The following is a 27,680-nucleotide window of genomic DNA, read 5'->3' on the forward strand; positions in this document are numbered from 1 at the left end:
TGTTCACCTCTGATAAATAACTTGCTGAGGACATTTCAAACAAAGCTTATGACTGCATTATGTACGACGGACATATGTACATTCCGCAGTGGGCTCTCGACGCTGTTGTATACCCTGTACAATGAACTGAACATAATGACCGATATCACAAAGCTACGGACATATGATATGCAGTGTTTTCGCAACATAACGAAGTTTAAGGGGTCGTAAAAAAATCGTGACATCTGGAAATCGCCATGCTTGAACGATAACGCTCATTACCACTGACCATGCTTTGGGGTTGGGTGAGGCTGAAGACTGGTTCGAGAAGTATCTGGCTTCATTATATTGAAATATTCATATCATTCTATTTTTCCCATTGTCACGAATATATAAATCCATTTCCTAAAAACACCCGTGAACATCCGGGTTAGAACTGGTCTTCAGCAACCCATGCACGTCGTAAGAGGCGATCGGGTGGTCAGGCGCGCTGACTTGGTTGAGACCCGTGAAGATCCGGGGTAGAATAGGTCTTCAACCACCCATTCTTGCCATAAAAGGCGACTATGCCTGTCGTAAGAGGCGACTAACAGGATGGGTGGTCAGGCTCGCTGACTTGGTTGATGCATGTCATCGTATCCCAATTGTGTGGATCGATGCTCATAATGTCAATCACTGGATTGTCTGCTCCAGGCTCGATTATTTTACAGACCGCCGTCATATAGCTGGAATATTGCTGAGTGCGGCATCAAACAACAAACAAACAAATGACTTGGTTGAGGCGTGTTATCGTATCCCAACTCGATGTTCATGTCAGTCACTATTTTGTCTTGTCCTGAACTAGTTATGTACAGACTGCATTCTGTATCCCTTTCAAAACATTCAAATTATGATGTATTCATTACGCAGTGAAAGGAATTAATATCCTTAGCGTCACTTTTCTCCGTTGAAGTTATTCTTTTGTGCGGATGCAGTCACGGCGAATAACTTGAATAGTCGATGCAGACTATTTATATCCATTAGATTCAAATCTAACAAACAATGTATCAAATATGTCACCAAACAACATATCAAAAGATCTACAATCCTATTCCCTATTCAAGCAAGAAATAAATTTGCCTTTAAGGGATGGACAAGTGAGCCGAGCTCTAAACATTCTCCTAATTCAGACCTGAATACAAGAAAAAAAGTCTTATCCGTACTTTATCGCTTTCACGAACAATGATGACACATCTTGAAATTTGATATTAAATCCCCAAGAGACGTTAATATCCACTTTTTTCTTGATGCAATTACTGCACTGTCATCCTTCTCTACAACTACAATGAACGTGGTTCTTCATGTGCAGCAACTTTGTGTGCGCATCTATTTATATTTTGTTGCATAAGGCCAGGGTTTATTTGAATGCTGTGTAAACCTGAGAGCAATATGGCCATTCTGCTGAATTTGAATAAGAATAAATTATAGTTTCGGAATAATATTAACCACTATTAACATTTGATAGTGATATTCATTATATTCCAATGTTGTACCTTCATTGTTATATCTTGCAATTCTGTTGGTAATCCGTACCACGTGACGAAACAATGCATTTCAATGTCGACCCCCAAATCATGTGACTGACACTGATCTCGTCACATGATCAGTATTGACCTGCCATGTGATGAATATTGACTCGTCTGCTAGAAAACAAGATGGCGTCTGGTACACTAACATTTTACGGTTCGCAGCTAAGTTACTTTAATGAGTGACTGAGTAGGTGTGGTTTTACGCCGCTTTTAGCAATATTACAGCAATATCACGGCGGGGAACACCAGAAATGGGCTTCATACATTGTACCCATGTCGGGAACCAACCCGGGTCTTCGGCGTGACGAGCGGAGGCTTTAACCACAAGGCTACCAGACCGCCCCAGTTACTTTAATGAAACAGAGGGCGTTTTAAAGGCTTCATAAACTTTAAAGTGAATTTTGGTACAATAAAACGAATGATTACTCTTGGCGAGGTCAATATTCGAAAACAAGGACCAGAGGGCCTGATCACTGAGGTGGAAGGTATGGGGTCCGAGGTTCATTGTTTTCGCATATTGACCTCGTCAAGAGTAATTATTTGTATAATATGCACAAATTTGATCACTAACATAATGGATATCTCTGTATCCAGTGTTGACAGTTAGATGCGGATCGCATTCCAGAGGTCTTCTCTTGTGGTATTTGAATCAAAGGACACCTTAATCGTTTTCTTTTAACATTGGGGCTATGACAAGGATTCCTTGGTGTTTAGTTTTAAACAATGTACATACACAGTATCCTTGTCAAATGTTGAGTGGTATGTGTGAGGACTCGTTTGTACTGGATCATATTGCTGATTTTATGTGAATGAGATTCAAGGCATATCTTAGAGTTAAGATTTGTTTATTTGATTATTTGTTGTTTAACGCCGCTCTCAGCAATATTCCAACTATATGACGGCGGTCTGTAAATAATCGAGTCTGGGCCAGACAATCCAGTGATTGACATCATGAGCATCGATCCACGCAATTGGGATCGATGGCATGCATCAGCCAAGTCAGCGAGCCTGACCACTTGATCCCGTTAGTCGCCTCTTACGACAAGCAAAGTCGCCTTTTACGGCAAGCATGGGTTACTGAAGACCTATTCTACCCCGGATCTTCACGAGCACTTTGAGTTAAGAGAATTCCTTCGTAATAACTTCAGGAAGCCTTTGTTTACTAAGATCGTGTATTGCCTTAGTATATAACAGAAGAATAGCAGTACCTCTGTACTTTGTTTCTGATATAGTTAACGTTTTATTTTCAAGTAATCCAGATATGATCATGCAATTTATATATTGTTGTCACCTCACGGTGGAGAAATACGAGAAATCGATTTGATAAGTTTATCATTTCACAATTCGAACATGTAGCCATCATGAGAGAATACATTGATTTTTTATCCCACTCTTACATCCAGCGATTTTAGTTCAAATTTTAGCTACTTACCTGTTTAATGTTACATTCGTCTTTCCCATACACATATGCAAGGGCGGTCGGGTCGCCTAGTGGTTAAAGCGTTCGCTCATCACGCCGAACACCCGGGTTCGATTCCCGACATGGGTACAATGTGTGAAGCCCATTTCTGGTGTTCCCCGCCATGATATTGTTTTAATATTGCTAAAAGCGGCATGAAACCATAGTCACTCATTACACACATGCTATTTTCACGCCTTTCAAAATCAGTTTCTCGTTAATCTGCTTATGGTTCTGGGAACATTCAGTCGCAGTTTATAAGTCCTCATCATTCTTTTCAATTTGGCCACAGAGAAGGGATTATTTGTTTGTGAGGTTTCGGTGAGGAGGATGTAGTACGAAATCCTGTTTCTATTTTAATAAGACATAAAAAGACATCGATAACATTCTGATTAGGGTGTTAAACAAACTGTGGGCGTCCTGTTCATCATGCTATTAGATGGTGAGCAAACAGTAACAAGTATTTCAGGTGCACTACAACATGTCCGCTAGAGCGGGAAGAAAGGTCAAAATGACTCACGTTTACTATTTACGTTAATGCAATGAGAACGGGCATGGGTCTGACAGACCGACGATGAAGCGGCGAATTTGAGATTTGAACCCAGGCGTCATGGAACGACTAAACTGATCAATGCAATTTAGATACTTGGTCACAGGTATCCCTCGTACTTGCTTACAAACGAATGGCCCTTATTTTCATTCCAGGCGGAAAATGTCTTCATAATGACTCTTGATGGTGATGTTGACTTCCGACCTGACGCCGTCCGCCTGCTCATTGACCGGATGAAGAAGAACAAAAAGGTTGCTGCTGTTTGTGGTCGCATCCATCCAATTGGCGACGGCCCCATGGTGTGGTACCAACAATTTGAGTATGCTGTTGGTCACTGGCTCCAGAAGGCGGCTGAACACGTGTTTGGGTGTGTCATGTGTTGTCCCGGGTGCTTCAGTCTGTTCCGTGGATCTGCCCTCATGGATGACAACGTGATGAGGATGTACGCCACGGAGCCCACGGAAGCAAGACACTACGTTCAGTACGAGCAAGGTGGGTTGCTGCAGCAGTAAGAGTGAGTGAGTGAGTTTGGTTTATCGCCGCGTTTAGCAATATTCCAGAAATATGACGGCGGGGGACACCAAAAACTGGTTTCACACACTGTACCCATGTAGGGAATCGAACCCGGGTCTTCGGTGTGACGAGTGACGGCTTTAACAACTGGGCTACCCCCACTGCTCCTGAAGTAGTTAGAGTTCGATATGATGGTGGTGATGGTGGTAATTGTTAAAATCAGAAGTATCATTGGGATCAGAGGTATGGGATTTATGTCGTAAAGAAACTATAAGTTTATTCTGACCAATTCATTTCCACAGGTGAGGACAGGTGGCTGTGTACACTCCTCCTTCAACAAGGATGGAAGATTGACTATTGTGCTGGTTCAGACGCTTTCACCTATGCCCCGGAAACGTTCAACGACTTCTACATCCAGCGACGACGTTGGTCTCCCTCCACGATGGCGAACATAATGGACCTTCTGGGATCCTGGCGGACAACTGTTCAGATGAACGACAACATCAGCACCCTCTTCATGGCATACCAGTTCTTCCTGATGGCCTCCAGTATCGTCGCTCCGGGCACAGTGGTCTTCATGATAGCTGGATCATACAACGCTGTGTTGGGTGTCAATATGTGGCAAGGCTACCTAATGTCAGTTCTTCCAGTTCTTGCCTATATTCTCCTCTGTCTCAAGGCAAAGACAAGTACCCAGGTCCGTGTGGCCGCTGTGATGTCAGCTCTCTACGCTATCGTTATGATGATAGTTACTGTTGGAACACTTATCAACATTGTCAATGAAGACTTCTTTACGCCGAATGTTCTCTTCCTGGTCGGGCTGTCAATCGTGTTTGTTGTCACTGGACTTGTTCACCCTAAGGAGCTCATGTGCTTGTTCCATGGAATCCTTTATTATCTGACAGTGCCTTCAACATTTGTCTTTTTGACTGTGTTTTTCTTGTGCAATCTAAATGTTGTATCCTGGGGTACACGCGAAGGGCCGAAGAAGGTGGACCCAGTAGAAGAAGAATTACAGATGCAAGCGGCAAAGAAAGGAAAAATCAGAAAATTTCTCGATTCATTGGGGATTGCATCACTAATAGAAGACGTGAAATCCTTCATGTTTCAAATCATCGGATCAAAGGATCAGAGGTCCACTCCTTTGCAAGGTCTTACTCCACAGACATCAATAGCCAACCTGAACAGAGTTGAGGCAGCAAGACCATCGCGGCCAGTGAAAAAGGAAAAGGAGAAAAAAATCATTCTTGACCCAACATATTGGGTAAAAGCACTAGATAATGACTCAAGGGTTAGTGAACCCAAATACCTTGAAGACAAAGAAGTTCGTTTCTGGAAAAATATTATCAACGAATTTCTTCTTCCCATGAAGTCCAATAAGGAACAACAGGAGAAGATAAAGGCTGATCTCCTCTCTGCAAGGAACAATGTGGTGTTCGCCTACTTCCTCCTCAATTTGATGTTCACCCTGGTTATCCTCCAACTTCAACTCAAGCAGGACCTTCTCAAGGAGACGTTCTTCATCGCAGGGAAATATGAGCCTGTGTCTGTGGTTTTCCTCGCCTCATTCAGCCTCCTGCTCCTGACCCAATTCTATGGTTCCTTGGCCCATCAGTGGGGGACATTCCTGCATCTGATTGCTAGCACTAGAATCAACTGGTTCAGGGCAAATGATGATGAACGTAAAGCTGTTGATGCTATTAAGGAAGCTCAGAAGCTTCAGGCACCTTTAGTAGGCGCTGATGACCTAATGCCGGACTATGACGATGTCGATGAGGACGACGACGACTACTCCATGTCCTCCTCCAGGAGAGTGTCGATAACAGCTGAGGAGGAACCAGATTACCCAAGTGATGACGACGAACCTGCACCCCATGTGTCACAGTATGAGAGGAACTTTCAGAGGAATTTCAGAACTGTTCGCAGACATTTTAATCACAATACGCGATACAATCCAAGACCTCAAGTACCAACTGTGTCGCGTAATCATAGAGATTATGCCTTCCAGAGGCGCCAGGACTTATATCGCAGCGTGGGGAGATCTAGACCACGCGAGGAATATGACAACCATGCTTATATGGTATGAAATAATGAAGACTTTGTGTAACCTTAAAAATAATGACATTATTATTTATTTCTCAGTTGCTGTGAGAGGATGTGTTAAATTGTGTTGCAATGGTGGTTTGATGGGTGGGTGGGCTAGCAATGTAGTGTCAGTCACTCGTTTCTAATTCTACAAATGTGTGTGTCATATGAATCATATGTTATTATAATAGTGTAAATAGCTTTGTTTGTCCAAGGTCAAATATTGTATTGTATATTGTATAAGTCCTGTTTGAGTGAGTGAATTGGGTTTTGCGCCGCTTTGCGTATTTATTACCTGCGAGGATGATATGCGCTATACAATTTGAGCCAGCAAACAAGCATGGGGTTTGAGAGATATAGACAGTGTAGTACCCCTTTAATTGGCTACAAATACCATAGGCTATGTTGTAATAATTGTTCATGTGATCGTCATTGCTTAATTTAGAAATGACATCATCATAATTATATTTGTGTATGTAAATACTTCAGTGACTCGACATGGGCATTCATAGATGCAATCCATTTTGTTAGTGAAGAAGCGTAATATTTCTATGCGGCTATGTATGTTCAGTATGTGACAGGATATGGACACTGGTACAATAACTACGGTGTCCGGGACCTGTTAGTGGATGTGGATGAGGGATGAGTCTCTGCAATATCTGTGATCACTGTATATATATAATTGTCCCTCTGAATGTTGGCACACCTTTCTATACGCAGAACAGTTTTCATATTGTACATAATTAAGGAATACAATAATATACATATTGATGTCAATCACTGGATTGTCTGGTCCAGGCACGATTATTTACAGACCGCCGTCATATAGCTGGAATATTGCTGAGTGCGGCGTTAAATAACAACCAACCAATCAATCAAAGTGAAACTGTCAGAACTAAAAGACTGAAACGCAGATATACTTGCCGTAAAAGGCGACTATGCTTGTCTTAAGAGGCGACTGACTGTACCGGGTGGTCAGGCTTGCTGACTTTGTTAACACATGTCATTGTATCCAAATTGCGTGGATCGATGCTCATGCGTAGAACAGTTTTCATATTGCACGTTATTAAGGAATACAATCATATACTTATTGATGTCAATCACTGGATCGTCTGGTCCAGATTCGATTATTTACAGACCGCCGTCATAGAGCTGAAATATTGCTGAGTGCGGCGTTAAACAACAAACCAACAAACATTCAACATCGTTACTATTGTTTACTTAGCTACAAACAATTGACTGCATTGATGTTGTTGTTTTTCAGAAACATACAAATTGCGTTTTCACTCTTTGTCAGTGTGCGTGTCTGAGTCAGTGTGCCTGATTTGAGGAAACTATTCGCTAACCACATGTCCGCAATAACATACAATATGTTTCCTTAATTGACAAGCTGAAAGAGTACTTTGTTAGTGAGTAAGTGAGTGATTATGGTTTTACGCCGCTTTTAGCAATATTCCAGCGACATCACGGCTTCACACATTGTACCCATGTCGGCAATCGAACCCGGGTCCTCTGCGTGATGAGCGAACGCTTTAACCACTAGGCTACCCGACCGCCCCCGGGGTACTTTGTTAAATGTGTTCAACGATCACTATAACAAATAGATATTTATATTTTGTGATTCACCCTGCAATAATATATTATCTTTCGCATTGCACAAGTTTAAACTTGGTGGTTGGATGTTTTCATGTGATAGGTTACAGCACTTCACCTGCAAGTTCACTACTGCTCAGCATTGTTGTTACGTAATTTCATACAGCCATGAGATTTATATCTAAATATATTTTCACTAATGACATCACTTTTCTGCTATGACGCTGATTATATAAGGAAGAGTGGGGTTGGCATGGGGTGTGTAATGTCAAATGTTGGGAACTAAATGAATCAGTTTCATCACTTGATTAAGTATTTTTTGTCAGACATACTCTGATTCCTTAAGTACCTTTAACATCCGGTCAGGTAAACGCCGAAGAACCAAAATACAATTAACTGTACCAAGACAGTTTCGAGTGAAAGCATTCCATCTAGCACCAGGGTGTCTATGTGTAACAGAGCCCTTGGTTCCGAGAATAGCTATTACACTATTACAACTAGCTATGTTAACTATACGTATGGTTTATATGCTACCGGTCCTGTGTCATACAGCTTTTTACAAGCACCAGCGGGTTATCTCTATCAATATCGAAACGTGTGTTTCGTACAATCATGTCTTTCATTTCATACACGCTCTTGTTATATTTGTGCATTCTGTTTTACATCAAGATATATTTATTTACATGATCATTTTTGTTAAATTTTACAATTTGAAAATAAAATAGTTAAATAAAAAATTGTCGTGAATCGTTATTAAAGTTCATTCACTTGAAGATGCGGAATTAGATATTGACGAGGATATGAATGAAGAAAAAAGTGGCTTTAGTAGTTGGGTACAGTCGTCTAGTACGGACTACTTCAGGCTGCCTGCGCCTCCAATATGGCGGTACTTCCGGTTCCGGGAGGTATGCGCCTCCAAGATGGCGGCACTTCCGGTTCGATGACGGCACTCAGTAGTGGGTTCTACGTCACGTCCGGTTTCCGAGGGGGCATCTCCTCATCCAAGATGGTGGCGGCGGGAAGGCGGGAGGAGGCAGGGTGTGTGTCGATTGCGTGTTGAGATGATAGATCACTGAGACGAGCTTTTCTTACACACCTGTGGGTGAGAAACCCATTTGAGATAACTGGTATCAAACATATGTGTGAGATCAAATTCCAGGACCGTGATTGGCTACTCCATGGTGATTACCTGGGGTCAGATGATGACGGACTACTTTCCTGAGTGTAAGTCATTCATAAGTAGCTCGTGCTTCAGTCGAATGTTCACCTACGTCTGTATTGAACAGCAAGACCGTGTAATTAATAATAAAAATAAACAAACTCGTCTTCGTCTGCGAGTTTGTTTGTTATTATTATTAGTTACATTGTCTGTTGTTATGGCAACATTATCGTTTTTTTCAGAGTGTAAACCCCCTGGATGCCACAGCGACACATATGTCCCTTCTCTTCAACCCTCACTTCGAAATCGAATAAAATTCACAATACATCACGCAGAATCTTCACAGTTTTGGATTCCCCCTTCTGTTTATCATTTACTGTCATTTTAGGCAATTCAAAATTACTGAAAGTGACTGAAAGTTAGGTACATTGTAAATCTCGCCAAATCACAATTCACGGCGTTATATAAATATTTACTGTGTGTTTAGAAATCTAAATATCGGATATTAACTCGAATAATTAAAGTAGAAAAATAGCATATTAGTGATCACGGGTATCACATCACTAATGACAATTCTGAAACGTCGCTGATAAGCCTAGAATCGTTTAGAATGTTTTGGAAAATACGCATATGCGAACGCCGTATTGTACGTTCCGCCATATTGGACTGTTTACAAAATGCCGGTTATGAGACGCCTATTCGATCAGGTATATTTCAAACTCAGCTGCTATACATGCATCCCTGAATTCCTCATACATTTTCGAAACAACGGATAAATGGTCTTTGTCACCAATGCAAATTATCTAGATGAAATCATGCGAAATAAATTAGGTATGGAAACGAAAACTGTGCTCGGAAATCTGTACTTGCTGAAATGTAAACAAAGCAAAATTCAGATTTTACACTGTGTAGCATTTTTAGAGGTACTTCCGACTAATTGTTGCAAACATTGGCTCCATCATGCAATCATGAGAATAGACAAAATTCATCGGTTCGATGCTAGAAAGGTGCGATTTTAGGATGTGTCAGAAACAGATTACTGCACTCGGGCCTGTCAGATACCATTGGTCTTACAACTCGTTGTTACAAAGCGTATCTAACTCGCTTTCGCTCGTTAGATACGTTTTGAAACAACTCGTTGTAAGATCAATGGTATCTGACAGACACTCGTGTAGTAATCTCTATATACACAGTCGATGACCCAGCAACTTTGTTGCTAAGTTGACGTCACATCGCCGAAGGATCTTGCAACAAAATTCCACAAATGACATCATCGGGTATTATGACGTGATTGTAAACTTTGAGGTGCAAGGTCTCGTTCAACAAGGCGATCGACATGCACAGACATGGACGTGATGTATGAATGCAGGATGCGGTTAGATGTCGATTCTGTTGTTTTTTCTCTGGGTGTGCATTGCGCTTCCTCATCCTAAAAAGACAACACTTTTTTTCGCAACTTTTTAATCCCCATCTACATGAACCAACAAAACAAAACAAAAAGTCACAGGATGAGGGGGCGTCCTGTGATTTTATTGTGAACAGGAAACTTTTTTTCTATTTCCTTTTTGCCACTAGGGTGTGAACGTATGTACACTCATAAAACGCAGTGAACAAGAACTTTTTACCACTAGGGTGTGAACGTATGTACATTCCTAAAACGCAGTGAACAAGAGACAGGTGAATAAGGGCAGAAAGGTTGGTTCTTTTGATGTAGGGTACGCGTCTGGGCACTCAGTCGAAAGGCAGGCATCTCATCCACAGGAACAGATGTAGACACTTTGGTATGAAACCATTCTAATACCGTGGCATCATACTTGGCTGTGTCCTTCCAGTCCAACGTATCTAACACTTGTTTAAAAGTGTCCATCCACGAACGCGATAGGTCAGCATGTAGAGACAGTACGCCCCACACAACGTTCTGTATTCATGTTGTAAGGGACGCGTATTCCATCGTTGTTCCATCTGACCCATGCTGTTCAAAGTCTCTTTAAACAGGGGTAATGGATACAGTCCATAGCTATCCATCATTTCCACGGATCCAGGAGCTGGACGGTAGATGCTCACCCAGTGTGTGCCAGGTTGATTGCTTGAATCTGTGTTGACCACGTAGCCTTTGAGGTAAAGTGTTGCCATCACGTCTGGCAAAGTCATCTCTGACCAGGGTGCCCCGGTAGATGGTATGAAGTGGTTCGTCCTCAGCCACGAGGGCTTCTAAATCCAAGGTGCTCGATCCGAGTGGTTCATCCATGGTAGGAAGGGGGAAAACAAAGTGAGGCATGACCGTCTGTCGCCGCTTTTTTTTATACCATCATCGCATTCCGGAAACGATCTATTTTTCGTATTCTTCATAGCAGATGAGAGTGACCGGGTTGTCCAAACTGGATTTCCAAACCCAACTTGCCAGTGTGTCGAGGATAATTGATGCCTTCATCAGCGCCAAGGTCTGGGGTGAGATCCACCACCCACAAGGTGTACTTGAGCAAAAGGCCTTGGGAGTCAGCTCGCATGTGACAGGCCGCCACAGCGCTAGCTGCCCCTTGTTTCGTAACAGATTCATGTAGACTTGTTTCAAATGGGCGGTGTTGTTGCTGAAGTCGCTTTTCATTTCCGTGCCATGGACTTCCTGACCATTGCCTTTCAGCTTCATCATGGTGACATGGTTGTGTTGCACCTTTCCATCTCCAAGCATGTCAAATCGAAGACTATCTTGGGGATACTTGACATCAATGACAATCTGTTTGCCATCACTTTGGGCTGTTCTTTCAAGACACCCGTAAAATGTTCCTGATTCAAACGGTTGAGGGTTTCAACCAAATCTGCATATGAATAGACGCCTTTCTCGATTGGAATCTTCTTTCTTACGTAATGGACGACACCATACTGTGGTTGGGGTATAGTGCTCTCCGGGCTTTCATACACAAGGGTGTATTTTCAGTTTGAGGTTCAGCGCAAACCAGTCAAAGGCTGGGGCGATGTTGTTCCATGTCATCGGGAAGTGAATTTCGCTGACGCCCACCTCCCACTCTTGGCGGTCCAGATGCAGAGGATAAGGCAACTTGATTTCATACGCATTGACGGTGTTGTTTGGATAGATGTCCATGGAGGCATCGCCCCCTCGGAAACCGGACGTGACGTGGAACCCACTTCTTAGTGACGTCAATGAACCGGAAGTGCCGCCATATTCGAGGCGCACGCAACCGGAACCGGGAGTGACGCCATCTTAGAGGCGCACGCAACCGGAAGTAGTCCGTACCAGACGACTGTACCCATCTACTGGCATTGTACTGAATGCACGTCAAATGGTTTATGATAGTGAATTAGTAAAGTAAAAATTTAGCCCGTGCTGATCCTTATCACACACAAACCAGCGCCACATTGCTGTTGATAATATGTGTGTGAGTGAGTAAGATTTACTTTTAGCAATATTCCAGAAGGATCACGGCGGGGGACGCCAGAAATGGGCTTCACACATTATACTCATGTGGGGAATCCAACCCGGGTTTCCGGCGTGAAGAGCCAACGCTTTAACTATTTGGCTACCCAACCGCCCCTGACGCTAGTAAGAAACGACGAACAGGTTAGGTGAAATGGGGTTTAACGTCGCGATTATTGCACTAATAAAGCAACGTGCATGCACGTGTGTGTGTGTGTGTGTGGCTGCTTGTATTAGTCCGGACAAATGCCGATTTTATGGTCCACGTCCACTAGGATACCATGTCGTAGTTTAACATGAATACCCCACTCAGACACAGTATACTCCCGAAACGACAAGTCCTTGTTTTGCCCCTTAATGCCGAGCGCCAGACAGGATAACAACAAGCACCCTCTTTTAACGTCTTTTGGTATGATGCGGCTGGGGATCGAACCCCAGACCTTCCGTTCTCCGGGCAGACGCTCTACCACTAGACCACAGAGGCGGTCGCGACGAACAGAATCGGATGGACAGGCTCTGTGACTTCGTAGATTGCGTGTTTGTTGTTTAACGCCGCGTTTAACAATATACCAGCTATGTACGTCACAGCGGCCTGTGAATAATCGAGTCTGGGCCAGACAATCCAGTTATCGATATTAGGGCCTTGTCTGCTTATAGACACAATAAGCACGTGCCTACACTTACATTTTCCCGAAGAAATATAATAAAGACTTTTTTGTCGCTGAATACCAGTGTACTCATGAGCAGACTTCATGCAATCCACTTCACGTCTGCAGCATGGCCGCCAGATCTATTGATTCCGACTTCAAAAACTCTTCTCATAAATCAAAAGAATACAGTCTACTACCTCAGGGTGTAACTGATCCTCACTCAAGTTGGGCGTTCAAAACGGCGTTAAACCTAACTGACCGACTCACTGTCCAACAGTGGACCAAGAGCGCAGCGCACCAACATGTTCTGATGCAGGTTTGTTTGTTTGTTGTTTAACGCCGCACTCAGCAATATTCCAGCTATATGACGGCGGTCTGTAAATAATCCAGTATGGACTTGATTGACAACATGAGCATCAATCCACGAAATTAGATCGATTACATGCATCAACCAAGTCAGCGAGCCTGACCACCCGATCCCGTTAGTCGCCTCTTGCGACAAGCAGAGTCGCCTTTTACGGCAAGCATGGGTTGCTGAAGACCTATTCCACCCCGGATCTTCACAGGCCTTCTGATGCAGGCGTTCCTACAAAGTTGAAGAAAGACCTCCTAAAAAAGGAAATAATTGCCTACAACAATAAATATACAATGAAAAATGAATTGTACAGCCTGTTAGTTTGGTCATTTTAGATACACAATGTGCCAATAAAGTGCAGTACGATATTCAATATATTTATAATTTAATAAATATGCGGTATTCATGATGGTGCCTACTCATATGTTTAGTCTTAACTCCGCCCCTGAATATTGTCAGCAAAGATCAACGCCACCGTCAGGGCACCAAGACAAGCCATGAACCAAGTCACCGAGCTTGACCATCCGATCCTTTGGACACCTCTTACGAGCAGCATAGGTTGCAGGGGCCAGTTCCCACGGGGACGTGTGATCGCACTCACATAGCGGGGCCTTTGCTCATATTTTCAATCACTAGAACACCTGGTTTATTTACAGGCCGCCGTCACAGGTGGACTCACATTTGGCCAGATCCCACACAGAATCAGACTCGATGTGCACGCATAGCGCATTCTCCCTGGGATGTATAGAACCATTTTACAGTCACATTATCATCTCATCCTACCGGGTACCCAACCACTGCTGAGAGATTAGTGGCAAAATTCGAACATAGTGATCTTTATGAAACAAATGTTGTTGTTTTTATAATAGTGCTTCAAGTAACTTGTATCTTCCAGATCTAGTAGAGCATTTTCGAATTTCACACCACACCATGGGCATGGGCGGATACAGAGTTTCTCAAAAGGACGGGTGCATTTTGTGACAATATTGTGTGCGTAATATACCATACTTGTCGTAAAAGGCGACTAACGGGTTCGGGCGGTAAGGATCGCTGACTTGGTTGATGCATGTCATCGATCTAAATTGCGTGGATCGATGCTCATGATATCACTGGATTGTCTGGTCCAGACTCGATTATTTACAGACCGCCGTCATATAGCTGGAATATAGCTGAGTGCGGCGTTAAACGACAAAGAAACAAACAACTACTTTTGCCAAATCAAATGGCTTAATTATTGTTGCAATATGTTTGCACTAAAACAAGTACCACATTGACAATAGCCGTACGTGTCATAAATCATGCAGGGTCATATATTATGTTGACACGTAACAGGATAAGTGTTTGTGCATGCGCCACATGTCCGACACAATCCCTACTCGTGCAGACGTAAGTACGACTCGTTAACCGACCCTTGCAACGTGAATGCACGAAGTGCATGCTGACAACGGTTGATTGTGAAAACAGCTGCAGGTGGAGAGCAATCACTTCTGAGTCATGATAACTCGAAGCTGGGGCATATATTTTTTTGTGATTGATATTTATTTCCACGAAAACGGTTAAGTGATTTGGGATTAAAAAATGAAACACTGACTGTTTTCTTAATCCAGCATAACAGAGTGATGACTATAACTTCGGTGGATCGAGATTCATTTGCACACATTCACAGACACACACAGAGACACGCACGCACGCACGCACGCACGCACACACACACACACACACCATTCTCTCACATGTGTCTGATTCAAAATGCGTGTCCGGACTATTTATACGCCTGTATAACACTTATACTTTTATTGTACGCAAAATGTCGACAACTGTAATGTAAGGGAGGTAACTCCGCTTTTCGCACCTAACAAATATGCATCGGTGTCAGAACGTTTGTCAATGGGTAACGCGTAATTCTCTTTCGTACTTTTTGTATTTAATATGTCAGCTTTGTTTTTGCCGATCACTTAGAGTTCCGTCATACATGTTAAAATGTAGAAATAAATTCCTGACCAATAAACATTTGATGGTATCAAAAACTCACAGTAACTTGCAATAGTTGGCAATAGTTATCTAAAATGTGATAAATCAATGTTTTGATTGTTCGCTGTTTAACACCGACCTCAGCAATGTTAATTGTTTGTCTGCGGCGTGTAAATAACAGAGTTTGGATCAGACAATACACCCAGTCATTGATATTGTGAGCAACGATCAGCGCCGCCGTCGAGATACCAAGACACACTTTCAACATTGCCTGACTATCAGATCCATTTGTCGATGCGTGTTTGGAGATCGTCTGGTTATAGGCTGTTGAGTCAGGTACAAAAATCTTTGCCTCCAGCTTGATAGTACGGTGTAGGAATATACATCGAAACGTCGCTGTATTTGATAATCCAGATAACGTCACCCTAGCTTGATAACGGTGTAAGAATATACATCGAAACGTCGCTGTTTTTGAGAATCCAGATTACATCACCCTACCTTGATAACGGTGTAAGAATATACATCGAAACGTCGCTGTTTTTGATAATCCAGATTACATCACCCTACCTTGATAACGGTGTAAGAATATACATCGAAACCTCGCTGTTTTTGATGATCCAGATTACATCACCCTAGCTTGATAACGGTGTAAGAATATACATCGAAACGTCGCTGTTTTTGATAATCCAGATTACATCACCCTAGTTTGATAACGGTGTAATTAAGAATATACATCGAAACGTCGCTGTTTTTGATAATCCAGATTACATCACCTTAGCTTGATAACGGTGTAAAGATTATACATCGAAACGTCGCTGTTTTTGATAATCCAGATTACATCACCCTACCTTGATAACGGTGTAAGAATTTACATCGAAACGTCGCTGTTTTTGAGAATCCAGATTACATCACCCTAGCTTGATAATGGTGTAAGAATATACATCGAAACGTCGCTGTTTTTGATATTCCAGATTGCATCATCCTAGCTTGATAACGGTGTAATTAAGAATATACATCGAAACGTCGGTGTTTTTGATAATGCAGATTACATCACCCAAGCTTGATAACGGTGTAAAGAATATACATCGAAACGTCGCTGTTTTTTATAATCCAGATTACATCACCCAAGCTTGATAACGGTGTAAAGAATATACATCGAAACGTCGCTAAATGCAATACACCAGAGATTGTTATCAATCACGTTGTGCGTGTTTAAGGTCATTCTTAATATAATCGATGTTTAAGATGTAATTTCACTCACTGGGGTAATTTAAGAAACTATATATATGAATAAAATGCTAGTGAACTGCTCATTTATCACATAGTGCCGATGGTTTGAAGCCATTTTGTGTAGATCCACAGACACACAGACACACACACATCGAGAAACACCTGTCGAAACGTATTGGGAATGTAAGACAAAAGTGAACGTTTTCATCAAGAAGACACTGCATCAGTGCATGAAGCTTTTAGTTTTTTATAAGATGACTTCATGTGGGTGCGTGCGTGCGTGCGTGCGTGCGTGTATGGGAGTGTACATAAGATTGGGTCAGTACTGATGTCTCTTCACCATTGGAAGTGAACGGCATACCATATTGATGGGGACAATCCTAAACACGGTGAGAAACAATCAGCGTTTAATTTTTCACAAGATGACAAACTTTAGCTAGTTATTCTGTTGAATTATGCCATCCTCAACTAAAATATGTTTCACCGACTTCACGCGTACCTAAATTTTCGGATGGTTACCGTCTATTAACATATCTGATATCTGTAAACAATTAAGGATGCAGGAGAAAATGGCCTTTTGTTGAAATGTTCCCAGACAGAAATGGCCTCATATATACAGAGCTCCAGATATGATTTTGGTGTTGTGGGTATTTTACCCATGCATTTTAAAATCATTGGGTATCAGTAATTCTATCTGTGTATTCAAATTTCTGTTACCCACTAGTTTTTACACATGTGGGTATTTAAGTTAAATATTTAAAAACACAATTTATCAAGTCCCTGTAAATTGGTGTCGTGTGGGTTCGAGAGCTTTATAGGACTAAAAAATACCACGATACTTCCACAAGAAAGTGTGATGGCAAATGATCATGATGTAACCGTCATTGTGGAGTTTGCCAAGGTTGACGGATGGCTGTTTATAATTTCAAAAAAGTTGTCGATTTGCTAATCGAATACGCAGGGTTACTTCACAATATTTTGATGATACGCACAAGTTTTATTTTTGTAGCGTATCTGTAATATTCGTTGCGTATTTGATACGCTTGGATTTTATTTTACTGCGTATTTCTGCATTTCTGATGCGTATTTTACGCAGATACGCAGCTTATTTGGAGCTCTGTATATATAAGGCCCAGTTGCAGAGGAAACACATTTTGAAAAAAAAAATCTGTAGTGATTTTTTAATTATATTTTTGTTAAGGCATTGCACTGATCCTTGTGTCACATGTAATTGGCAGATGGTCTCTATCTCCAACGCGATCTTCTTATCGTTTGAGACCATAGGTGCCTCCACACTCATTGGGAGTGTTATATATCCACTGACAGTTTGAGTCACAAGGTAAAGCCTGAGGATTTTCTCCACACCATCTTTTTACACGTTTTGCAATGAACAGTCATTTGGATTTTAGAATTGGTCAGGCTGGGTGCAGGTATACGTACCTAGATTAGATACTATCCTCTCTACACCTCACTTTTTCAAGAAGTTTTCATAAATTATTTGTAAAGGAAACATGCTATAGACTCCGACCCAACTGGGCAACACATGTTGAAGGTCCGCCCTTTTAAAATGTATTTGGAAAAAGTGTGGTTCCCACAAAGGTGGGAGATGAAGTAGCAGTTGTAAATGTATTCAAACATAGGCTGAATGATTGTTTTTTACAAGATGGGCAATGTATAGCCTGCAACCTCGGGGTATCGCGGTACTTGTCATGTACATTCAACGGAACAAAATGCACTCACTAACCTTTATGATTATTCGTGTGCTCTATATCAGATGTAATTTATTTTATCTAACTATGCATTTTTTACCGATAAAAGTTCATCATTTACATTAGTCGCGTCGAGTAAAAGCAGGGCCTCGCGCTCAGTTTGACAAGAGATAGAACTCCATCGTATCGCGGTACAGGGAAAAATTGTGCATGGTAGGGCTGCAACAATACAGGAAGGAAACGATACGATACGTATCTCGATATTCCGGTCACGATACGATATGTATCTCAATATGCAACGAGAAAAAAGAGTACTCCGGTACTCAAGCATATATTAAATTTCAAGGCTTCAATTTTAAGCATGTCAGGATTGGACCTTTCACGATTTCGGAACAGTCAAAATTATTATATAATAACAAGACTACTTGTCAAGCTTCAAAGTAGAACTTTCTCTCACCCTCCGTCAAAACATGTCAAATTTCAAAACAGCAGGAAACTTCAAAGTTCAAACACCAGAAAATAATCAATGCAGTGTGAATAGTTCAACTTCAAGTTCTTTTTCAGAAAAATTAAAATGTCAACATTGTCAGGGGGCAGTGATACCCTCTCTAAACGGAGGTGGAGTCGTAGGTGGTAGATGACCAACACAATAGTACATGCTCTGCCTACCTAACATGATCTACGATGTACGCTTCAGGGTTTGAAAAAGGATTTGAATAATAGTTGTTTATGATTCATAGTGTAAGAAACATATTTATCGTGTGTTATGCGCTTTTAAAAAACCACATCGTATCCCTTCAGCGAATTCAGGTGAATAAACAGGTATTACAAACCTGGTCAATAAAAATATGAAATTTGATATAAAACATCACCAGACACGATGATTTACCATTAACATTTTATTTCCTGCCTTCCAAGGCATTGTTTTATATGCAAAGATTATGATTATCGTGTTAATAGTCTCATAAACTAAACCTGAAATAGCAACCAGCTGTACACACATTTTCTCCTGGTGATCTGCCGGTGATTCAGTTATAAAGTACCCAGTGATACAACTACAAAGAATTTGGATGCAATGGTCGGAAGAAATTGTATCTGAAATTACTGTTTTATCAGGAATAATATATTTCAATATCGTGTTACTTTATATGCTTATAAAATTATAAGAAGCATAAGCGTAGCAGTTTGGTACAGGTGATTGCTATTGCAGTAGAGAATTCCCGCACAACATCTACATGTATTTTGATTGCGAAAACGTTATGTTGACATACAATAGTCAAGTTGCCACAAATATGTTTTTTGAAGAGTCAAAGTATGGCATTCACTGGCAACTAAAGTTCGTTGCAACCTGCAATCTGACCGTGGTTGCTGTAAATAATGGTGAGTTGTTCGATCTTCTGATAACTTCACATACGATTTCGCCGAAATTAATGTAAACAATGAACACGTTTTTATAACCAGATAGTATAATAATAGGATTGAATTGTGTACTTGAAGTCAGATTTTTTTACTGGTATCACATTCCACCTGTTGTATCACTCGCGTTTGCTTCACACAAAATGGTGGCGCCCAGTCAAGACGATCTGATCGATAATCAAGATCCATAGTGTGATAAAACGGGTCTTACAACGCGAAATGCATCAAATCACGTGAGCATCTTGATTAAAAACATGAAAAGATTCAGACAATATCTGCTGACAATAAGTTGGCGGTGCAAATGCTTTGCAAATCCTGCAATCGATCGAAATCTGCTCGACAGTATACGAACCGGATTTTGATTTTGGTGCGGTTTGATTGGACTATGCATAGACTCGTTAGTCCAGCCAAAATGTAACTCCATAATACCAGCCTAGTTTGGCAAGGGTGGAAACTGGACTTTTATAGTCAGTTAACTCTCTTGCATCGGGAAGATGGACTGACAGCACAGCAGTATGCCACCGGTGAAACATTATTGTTAGGGAATCTGTTTCGTTGGAAAATCAAGACTGTTTATCTGTGTGGACATTGTCACAGAGGGGAAGAGGCAGGAGGACATTGTAGATATTGCCTTGAAGATGAAAAGTCGAGAGGATGTTGCCATGGAGGTGGAGAGCCGAGAAGATGTTGTCATGGTGGGGAATAGCCGAGAATATATTGTCAATGAGGGGAATAACCAAGAGGATATTGCCATGGTGGAAAACATCCAAAAGAATATTGCCAAGGAAGGGGACAGACGAGAGGAGATTACTATGGACAGGAAGAGCCGAGAGGATGTTGCCATGGAGGTGGAGAGCCGAGAAGATGTTGTCATGGAGGAGAAGAGCATAGGGGATATTGCCATGATTTTGAGTAAGCCAAGGATATCAGATAATTACTACTGCTTGAACTCCAAACAGGTTCTTGTCTTTCCCAAGGTATCTGCGATGAAGCATGTAGATCTGCAAAAAAACATTGACAAAAACCTACAAGAAGCTTGACACATCAGTGATGCCCGATGTAACCAAACATGTTCTCTATGCAGGGAAGAAACAGATGCCTGACGAATATCAACAGAAAGATGATATTCAGCCAGAAGCTGTGACTGCTGCACTCTGTCCAAAACGTTTGTTGCATCAGATGATTCCAAAGAAGCACAGGCCTTATAAATGTAAGGTCTGTAACAGACGTTTCGTTAATTCTGATTCCCGTCGCTACCACATGAAGATCCACATGGATCAGTTGCACTGGTGTGATATTTGTGACAAATGGTACAAGTTAGCATCAGATCTCAACAGACACAAACTGGCTCTGCATCCAATACCTTCCGACAAAGAGCCATCTTATAAACCGTTGGTTTCCTATTCTTGTGATGTCTGCCAGTTGCAATGGAAGTCCAAAGAATTGCTGCATGAACATATGAAAACCCATCAGTGCCATAGGAAAACCCATCAATGCCATAGGAAAACCCATCAATGCTCCAAATGCAATAAGGCTTTTTCCAATGAACGCCTTTATCAGATTCACGGTGGGATCTGTACAGGAACAGAAGTGGACAGTATGGGAGAGAAACCAGATGTCACAGTCACCTTTGAAGGTTTTGAGATTTCATGCAGTCCACCAGGCTCTGTTATTGAGGATGAGGAACAAAACACTCAAGTAGAAAATGAAGTAGATGCTCAAGAGATGGAAGATTTGGATGAATCAGATGATGTGGCAGGTGATGGGATTGATGATGCAGGCAGTGATACTGATACTGGTGGTGAGCAGGTTAGTCTGATGAGTGAGTGAGTGAGTGAGTATGGTTTTATCACGGCGGGGGACACCAGAAATGAGCTTCACATATTGTACCCATGTCGGCAATCGAACCCGGGTCTTCGGCGTGACGAGCGAACGCTTTAACCACAAGGCTACCCGACCGCCCCGTTAGTTTGATGAAGTGTCGAAAAGATGATGTGGCAGGGGATTGGGTTGACGATGCAGGCAGTGATACTGATACTGGTGATGAGCAGGATAATCTGGTGAAGTGTCGGACAGATGTTGTGGCAGGTGACATGGTTGACGATGCAGGCAGTGATACTGATACTGGTGATGAGCAGGATAATCTGGTGAAGTATCGGACAGATGATGATGAAGGTAAGGTGGCTGATGATAATGAAGATGAGGAACAATACATAGAAAATGAAGAAGTAGATGCTCAAGAGATTAAAAATGTTGATGTTGCAGGTGGTGCAGAAGTTAATGCTGAGACTCAGACTCGGAAGTGTCAGACTCTGTCATGGGACACCCACACCTGCACGTTAGGTGGTAAGACATACATATCCTTCTCCAAAATGATACTGCATCTGCTGGAACACGTGGCAAGTGTGGAGACTTGATTGTATATCATATCTCCATTCTTTTGCGACAAATATCCTTGACCTATTCAATACAATAGCTCGGTTAGAATAGTATTTTGAAGACACAAATATAGATGTCAGTCAGCCTGATCAGATGATGCTCGGGAGTGAGAGAATTTTGTGCGAAGTTGGTAGTGAGTGGGATGGTGACATCACTTCTGAAATGAAACTGTAATGGTGAATGGGTCCAGGGTGTACATACTAGTGCAAATATATTCCTGTGCACCATAAAAAGTCACATTAAAAAGAATTGCCATGCATTTTTTCAGAATCATGCATGAAAATCATCTATACAAATACTTGGTCATGATTATCCATAATGACCCTGAAATTGCACATGCATCTCTGTCATCGCATGCATATAATGCAAAATGTAAGGAACTCATCACACAGTTGCATTGTTGTAACTGAAAAGCAACATTATTGATGGCCAAACCTCGTATTTTTATGCCACACCTATCTGAAAATGCTGGAATGCTTGAAAACCCAATTGCACAATACATTGTTGCTCGGAATATTGTTGTTCATCATAAGACCATACAGTTACTCAGGGTCTTCACCAACAGACTGGCAACACCAGGAGCCACCTAAGGTCTGAACGTCCATGAGTAACATTATGGTCACCTGTGGAATCAGTTTCAAACTGCAACTTTGACAGCATCTCTTGATTACCTCCAATTAGTGCAGGGGCTGTGGGGAATTGATTACAAGAGCATGACGTCTGACCATGACGCCCTTTCTGTATGAACAGAATGCCTGGCATGGTCAAGACAAAATCTGAGGTTCAGGTTACAGGACTAGAGGTTAGTCCCCTTGACAGTTACTCCAGGTTTCATCTGACAGCAGTGATGGCCATCAGCTTGTTTATCGACATCAGATGGAATGTTACGCTGATGTGTGTGTTCTTCAATGTTCTGCATTTGGTGATGGGGGCGTATTGGTGCACATCTGTCCCCACATCTTGCCTGGGAGGCGCCGCTATTCGCTGTGCAGAGTTGCGTCCCTTGGGCACGCCAGAAACCTATGATTGTGGGTTCGAATCCCGGTTCGCCCCGATTATGTTTCTAGGTTTTTCAGCACTATACCCGTGCTCGTGGGTTTCATCGAAGTGGTAAACGTCTGAGACCTGCATCACTTCGGGCTTTCGTCCCACATTAAGCTGACACGCCGCGATGTAACTTGAATACTGTTAAAAGCGGCGTTTAACACAACTCACTCACTCACTCTTGCCTGGGACATCACATCACTTTACAGCAGGACAACACACACAATCACATTGCACGAGTGATCACAGACCTCATTCATTGGACAACCAAACATTCCCATTTTTCTTTGCACTGCTATTTCGCCAGACCTGTCGCCATCGAACATGTGTGGGATGAAATGGAATATTGTTTACCCCAACTTCCAGACCAACAGGTGACTTTGCTTAAGCTGCCATAGGTCTTGGCCAAGGTAAGGAATGGCATCTCACAAGCCTTCCTCAACCATCGTGGTCATCAATTAGATGTTGTTGTCATGCTTGTGTCACTGCTCATGGTGGTCATACCTGACACTGCATGTGAACTGACAATTTACCACTTTCAGCCTGAGATCACATTCATAGAAGGTATGTGTTGACAGGTGAATTTGTGTTTCATGGACATGAAGTTTATTGTTCTGTTTTTTATTATTTCCTATGACAGTCAGTGATGCACAAGAACTATTTATCCACTAATATTTGATAATAGAATTGTGGTTTGGTACACTCGATGATACTGAAAACACTGTGCTTAGATCCAAGGGTGATAGAAATGCGGTTTGCAATTATATAGAATGCCAGGGCTTGTTTAAAGGCAAGAGACAGTACTTTCTGTTGGTCATGTACATGGTCAGCACTCCTGGCTGGAGGCTGCCGTTTCGGTACATATTGAATTTGGAGAATGGTTAAGTATAACAAAAGTTATACTAAGCAACGAAACAAAATAAATAGACATATGGGCTCAAAGGCTTTCTGACAGATATTGTCATCTCTAATGTATAGCCTTGTAGAGACTTGCATTTCAATGATGACCAATAATATATATATGGTAATTAGAGAAATTATAAGACTTACTTTTGGATTATTGCACTGAATGTAATGCTGAAAATACATTGGTAAAAAAAGAAAATGATAAATTTGCCAAAGGGACTTAGTATGAACACCTAAAGAAATCCCTGTTTTATTCTGTCATGATACATGTTACAAATTGAAAAAATATGTAGTAATCTTCTCTGATGGTTTTCAGGACCTAAGATATTTCCCTGTCCACTATGCAGCTACACATGCGCTTCTTTCGAAGTCCTGGAGAAACACATGAACAAACACAAAACTCCTGAGACCAACTGTTCAACAACACTCCTAAGGACTATTCCGTCCAAGTCAGGTACATCCTCTGTGGCAAGTTATTCAAAAGCTACAAGGTGAAGTTCCACTACTCTGAGCATATCATTGGGGATGTGAACAAGTACAGCAAGTGTCACAAAATCCATACCATGTTTCCCGACCTCAGCAAACACTCTTAGGCATGGGGGCGGTCGGTTAGCCTAGTGGTTAAAGCGTTCGTTCGTCACGCCGAAGACCCGGGTTCGAATCCCGACATGGGTACAATGTGTGAAGCCCATTTCTGGTGTCCCCCGCCGTGATATTGCTGGAATATTGCTGTAAGCGGCGTAAAACCAAACTCACTCACTCACTCACTCTTAGGCATGTAAAAAGTCTTTGGAACATGTGAAGGCATTTTCTTGCAGCTTCCCCACAAAGAAGGTCACCACCATGACTATTATTACTAAGCATTTGGAAAGTTATAAGCAGACTTATCAAAAGCAAACAGCTTTCACTATACGGACAGTAAACAATTCGAAGTTAACATATGGCCATCAGAAGCCATGTGGTGTAAAGGTGTCATGAGTTATTTCTCATTTATGATTTCTTCATGACCCTATCCATGAAATGCTTCGGGAATTGCCAATATGGAAAGACAGAACATAATTGATTTATAATTTGCGTGTTTCTTTTCTTTGTATTGTTGAAGTAACCATGGTAACAGTTTAATTCTGAGAAAATGTACTGGTAACTTTAGCAAAATACATATTGTATATTTCCAAACGTACTAGCTTACTGTATCTGTTTTTATGTTATATGTTATACTGTTATAACAGTACAAATAAATTGTATTGATTTTTGTGTGTTTTATTTGAACTTTAAGCAACCTTTTAACCTGTGATGTTATTTTTCTTGTGTGTGATATTGTTATGGATGTATGGGTTAAGTTTCTGTTTGTGAAACATTGTGTAAACATTAAAGCCATTTCAAACATTGAGAGTTATAGTAATATGCTGTGAAGAAAACATAGGTACATAGATATTTTAATGAATATGCAAATGTGATCGGATAATATTAATTATTCAGTGGTCAGACTACTACTGAATTATGACAAAGAGATCATAAAGTGGACTTGAAGACACATTCACTCAGTTACACAAAATCGCAGACTATTAGTGTTGTAGTCACCGGTAGATAGGATTATCTGTTGTAACACCTTGTCGAATTGTTTATGGAAAGAATCCATTGAATGTGATTAGTAACACATACCTACCTGGGATGTACACAGCAAAGAGCAGAGCATCTTCATCAAGTGGACACGCTCGCAAAAGGGCCAATTTTGTTTACCGTATGTCAGAATTTTGCAGCTTGTCTGCATGTGAACTACCAATTGGATTGCTTATTTTCGTCACATGATTTTTGTCTTAATGTCAAAATTAGTCTTCTTCTGCAACAAATTTTCAAATACTCATTCTCTCCCGCCATGTTGGTTTGAAAAGATGACGTGGAATGGTGCCATTCCATGGATTGGCGTTTTGAGGCTAAAGGTTTGTATTATCGTGTCTGACGTCTGTTTTTTTGGAGAGAAAAAATTAGACCAGTTATTTTTTCAGCTACAGATGCAAAACCAGATAATTATTGTTATTAAAAGAGCTAAAATATACTCTTCAAAAAAGATAAACTATATATACATAAATTTGATCCGATCATTTTTCATAGATATTTAATTTTATTTCTTAAATAATTTCATTTAAATTTCGAGTAAACATGCACATTGCCTGAAACGTTATGTGACATCGTAACGAAGCAATTCGCCCAAATGCAGCTGCAATGCCAGAAATGGGCAGAATTCACTTTTCTGAACTATCGTGACAATTCCCCTGTCAGCAAGGTTTAAAAGACCAGGACAATGACTGCTAACACACATCAGAAAACGAGCCGTTAAAATGTCACGTGTATCAGAAGCACAACACAACAACGCCATCGGCCAACTGCAAGCGGGTGAAACAGCGCAGCATGTGGCACAAGTGAGTGGTGTAACCAGATTGACCATCTCTAACTTGTGTTACAACACCACCGACAACGTTCGTGATAGGCCAAGGTCAGGGGGACCTTGCGTTATAACGCCTGGCCAAGACTGCTACATCCGGGTACGACACCTGTGGGAGCGTTTCATCATGGCGACGTTAACAGCTTCACCGCGACTGCGTCGAATATCGGATCAGACGGTTCGAAATTGTCTGAGAGCAGTCAGTATTCTAGCCAAGAGGCCCGTGCGGCGTAACATCCTGACGCCACATCACCTAGTAAACGTCTGTATTGGTGTCGTCAGAGTCACATGGCCTCAAGCAAGATGGAGACGTGTTCTGTTGACAGACGAGTCCTGTTTTCTGCTGAGACGTGCTGATGGACCACCGCCACAGACACTTCAGGAACTGTTTGTGGGGCTAGAGCAGGAGCGGCAGAACATCCCCCGGGCTGTTATTCGGACTTTGATCGCGTCTTTGGGCAGTCGCTGCCATCAGGTGATAGCAGCTCGAGGAGGCCATAATCGTTACTGACATTCCACCTATCCCGGACGTCTTTGCATCTACTTTTGTTAAGTGCATATTGTACAGCAATAATTTACCTATACATTCCACTATTTATGATATTTATGAAATCTAAACTCGAAAAATTAACCCAGTTACAATCCGGATGAATAGTTTCTTTTTTTAAGAATATAAATTTGTCTAAAAAATACATTGCAACAATGTCTTTTTTGTGGCAGACAATATTTGTTTACAAACAATATGAAACATAATTATTATTTTTAATTATTTTCGGGTAAAATTTATTTTTCAAATAAAACCCGCTATTAGCGTCACTATGCTTGTATCTGTCGAGATAGGAAGAGGAAGAAATAGTACAGTGAGACGTGAGGTAACCAAACAAATGGTGAGTCGTTGCCAAAGCACTGGAAAATCTCGCAAACTGCACAGTCATATATAATCCAGATAAAGAGTCTGCGAGAATGTTAGATTCACGAGGCATAAACTAGTACTGAGAAATTGTACTTGACGAAGTAGCTATTTTCGTGTATGCACTGCACATCCTGCACTTCACTACGATCTACCCACGTGAAGAAGTCGCGAACGTCCTGGTACGCCCCCAAACATCTTTTCTCTGTGGTGTACACAGATGGATCAAAAGTTTCTTACCTGGGGTTCCCGATCCTAAGCTAGTCCA

At 41.5% G+C, this 27,680-nt stretch overlaps 1 protein-coding gene and 1 pseudogene across 2 annotated transcripts in view; both read left to right on the top strand.

Moving 5' to 3' along the window:
• Nucleotides 1-8,430, top strand: part of LOC139458294 (chitin synthase chs-2-like) — an 82,210-nt gene extending 73,780 nt beyond the window's left edge. For both annotated transcript variants that reach the window (XM_071239713.1, XM_071239789.1), the window contains exons 28-29: nucleotides 3,712-4,048; nucleotides 4,372-8,430. In XM_071239713.1, coding sequence (XP_071095814.1) covers nucleotides 3,712-4,048; nucleotides 4,372-6,155 — 2,121 coding nt within the window. In that variant the 3' untranslated portion in view covers nucleotides 6,156-8,430. The remainder of the gene's footprint in view (nucleotides 1-3,711; nucleotides 4,049-4,371) is intronic.
• Nucleotides 8,431-8,627: 197 nt separating this feature from the next.
• On the top strand, nucleotides 8,628-27,013 carry LOC139456760 (uncharacterized; annotated as a pseudogene).
• Nucleotides 27,014-27,680: the final 667 nt, after the last annotated feature.

This window comes from Haliotis cracherodii, unplaced genomic scaffold (genome assembly GCF_022045235.1).
Source record: "Haliotis cracherodii isolate W230 unplaced genomic scaffold, xgHalCrac1.p SCAF_1, whole genome shotgun sequence".
Lineage (NCBI taxonomy): Eukaryota > Metazoa > Mollusca > Gastropoda > Lepetellida > Haliotidae > Haliotis > Haliotis cracherodii.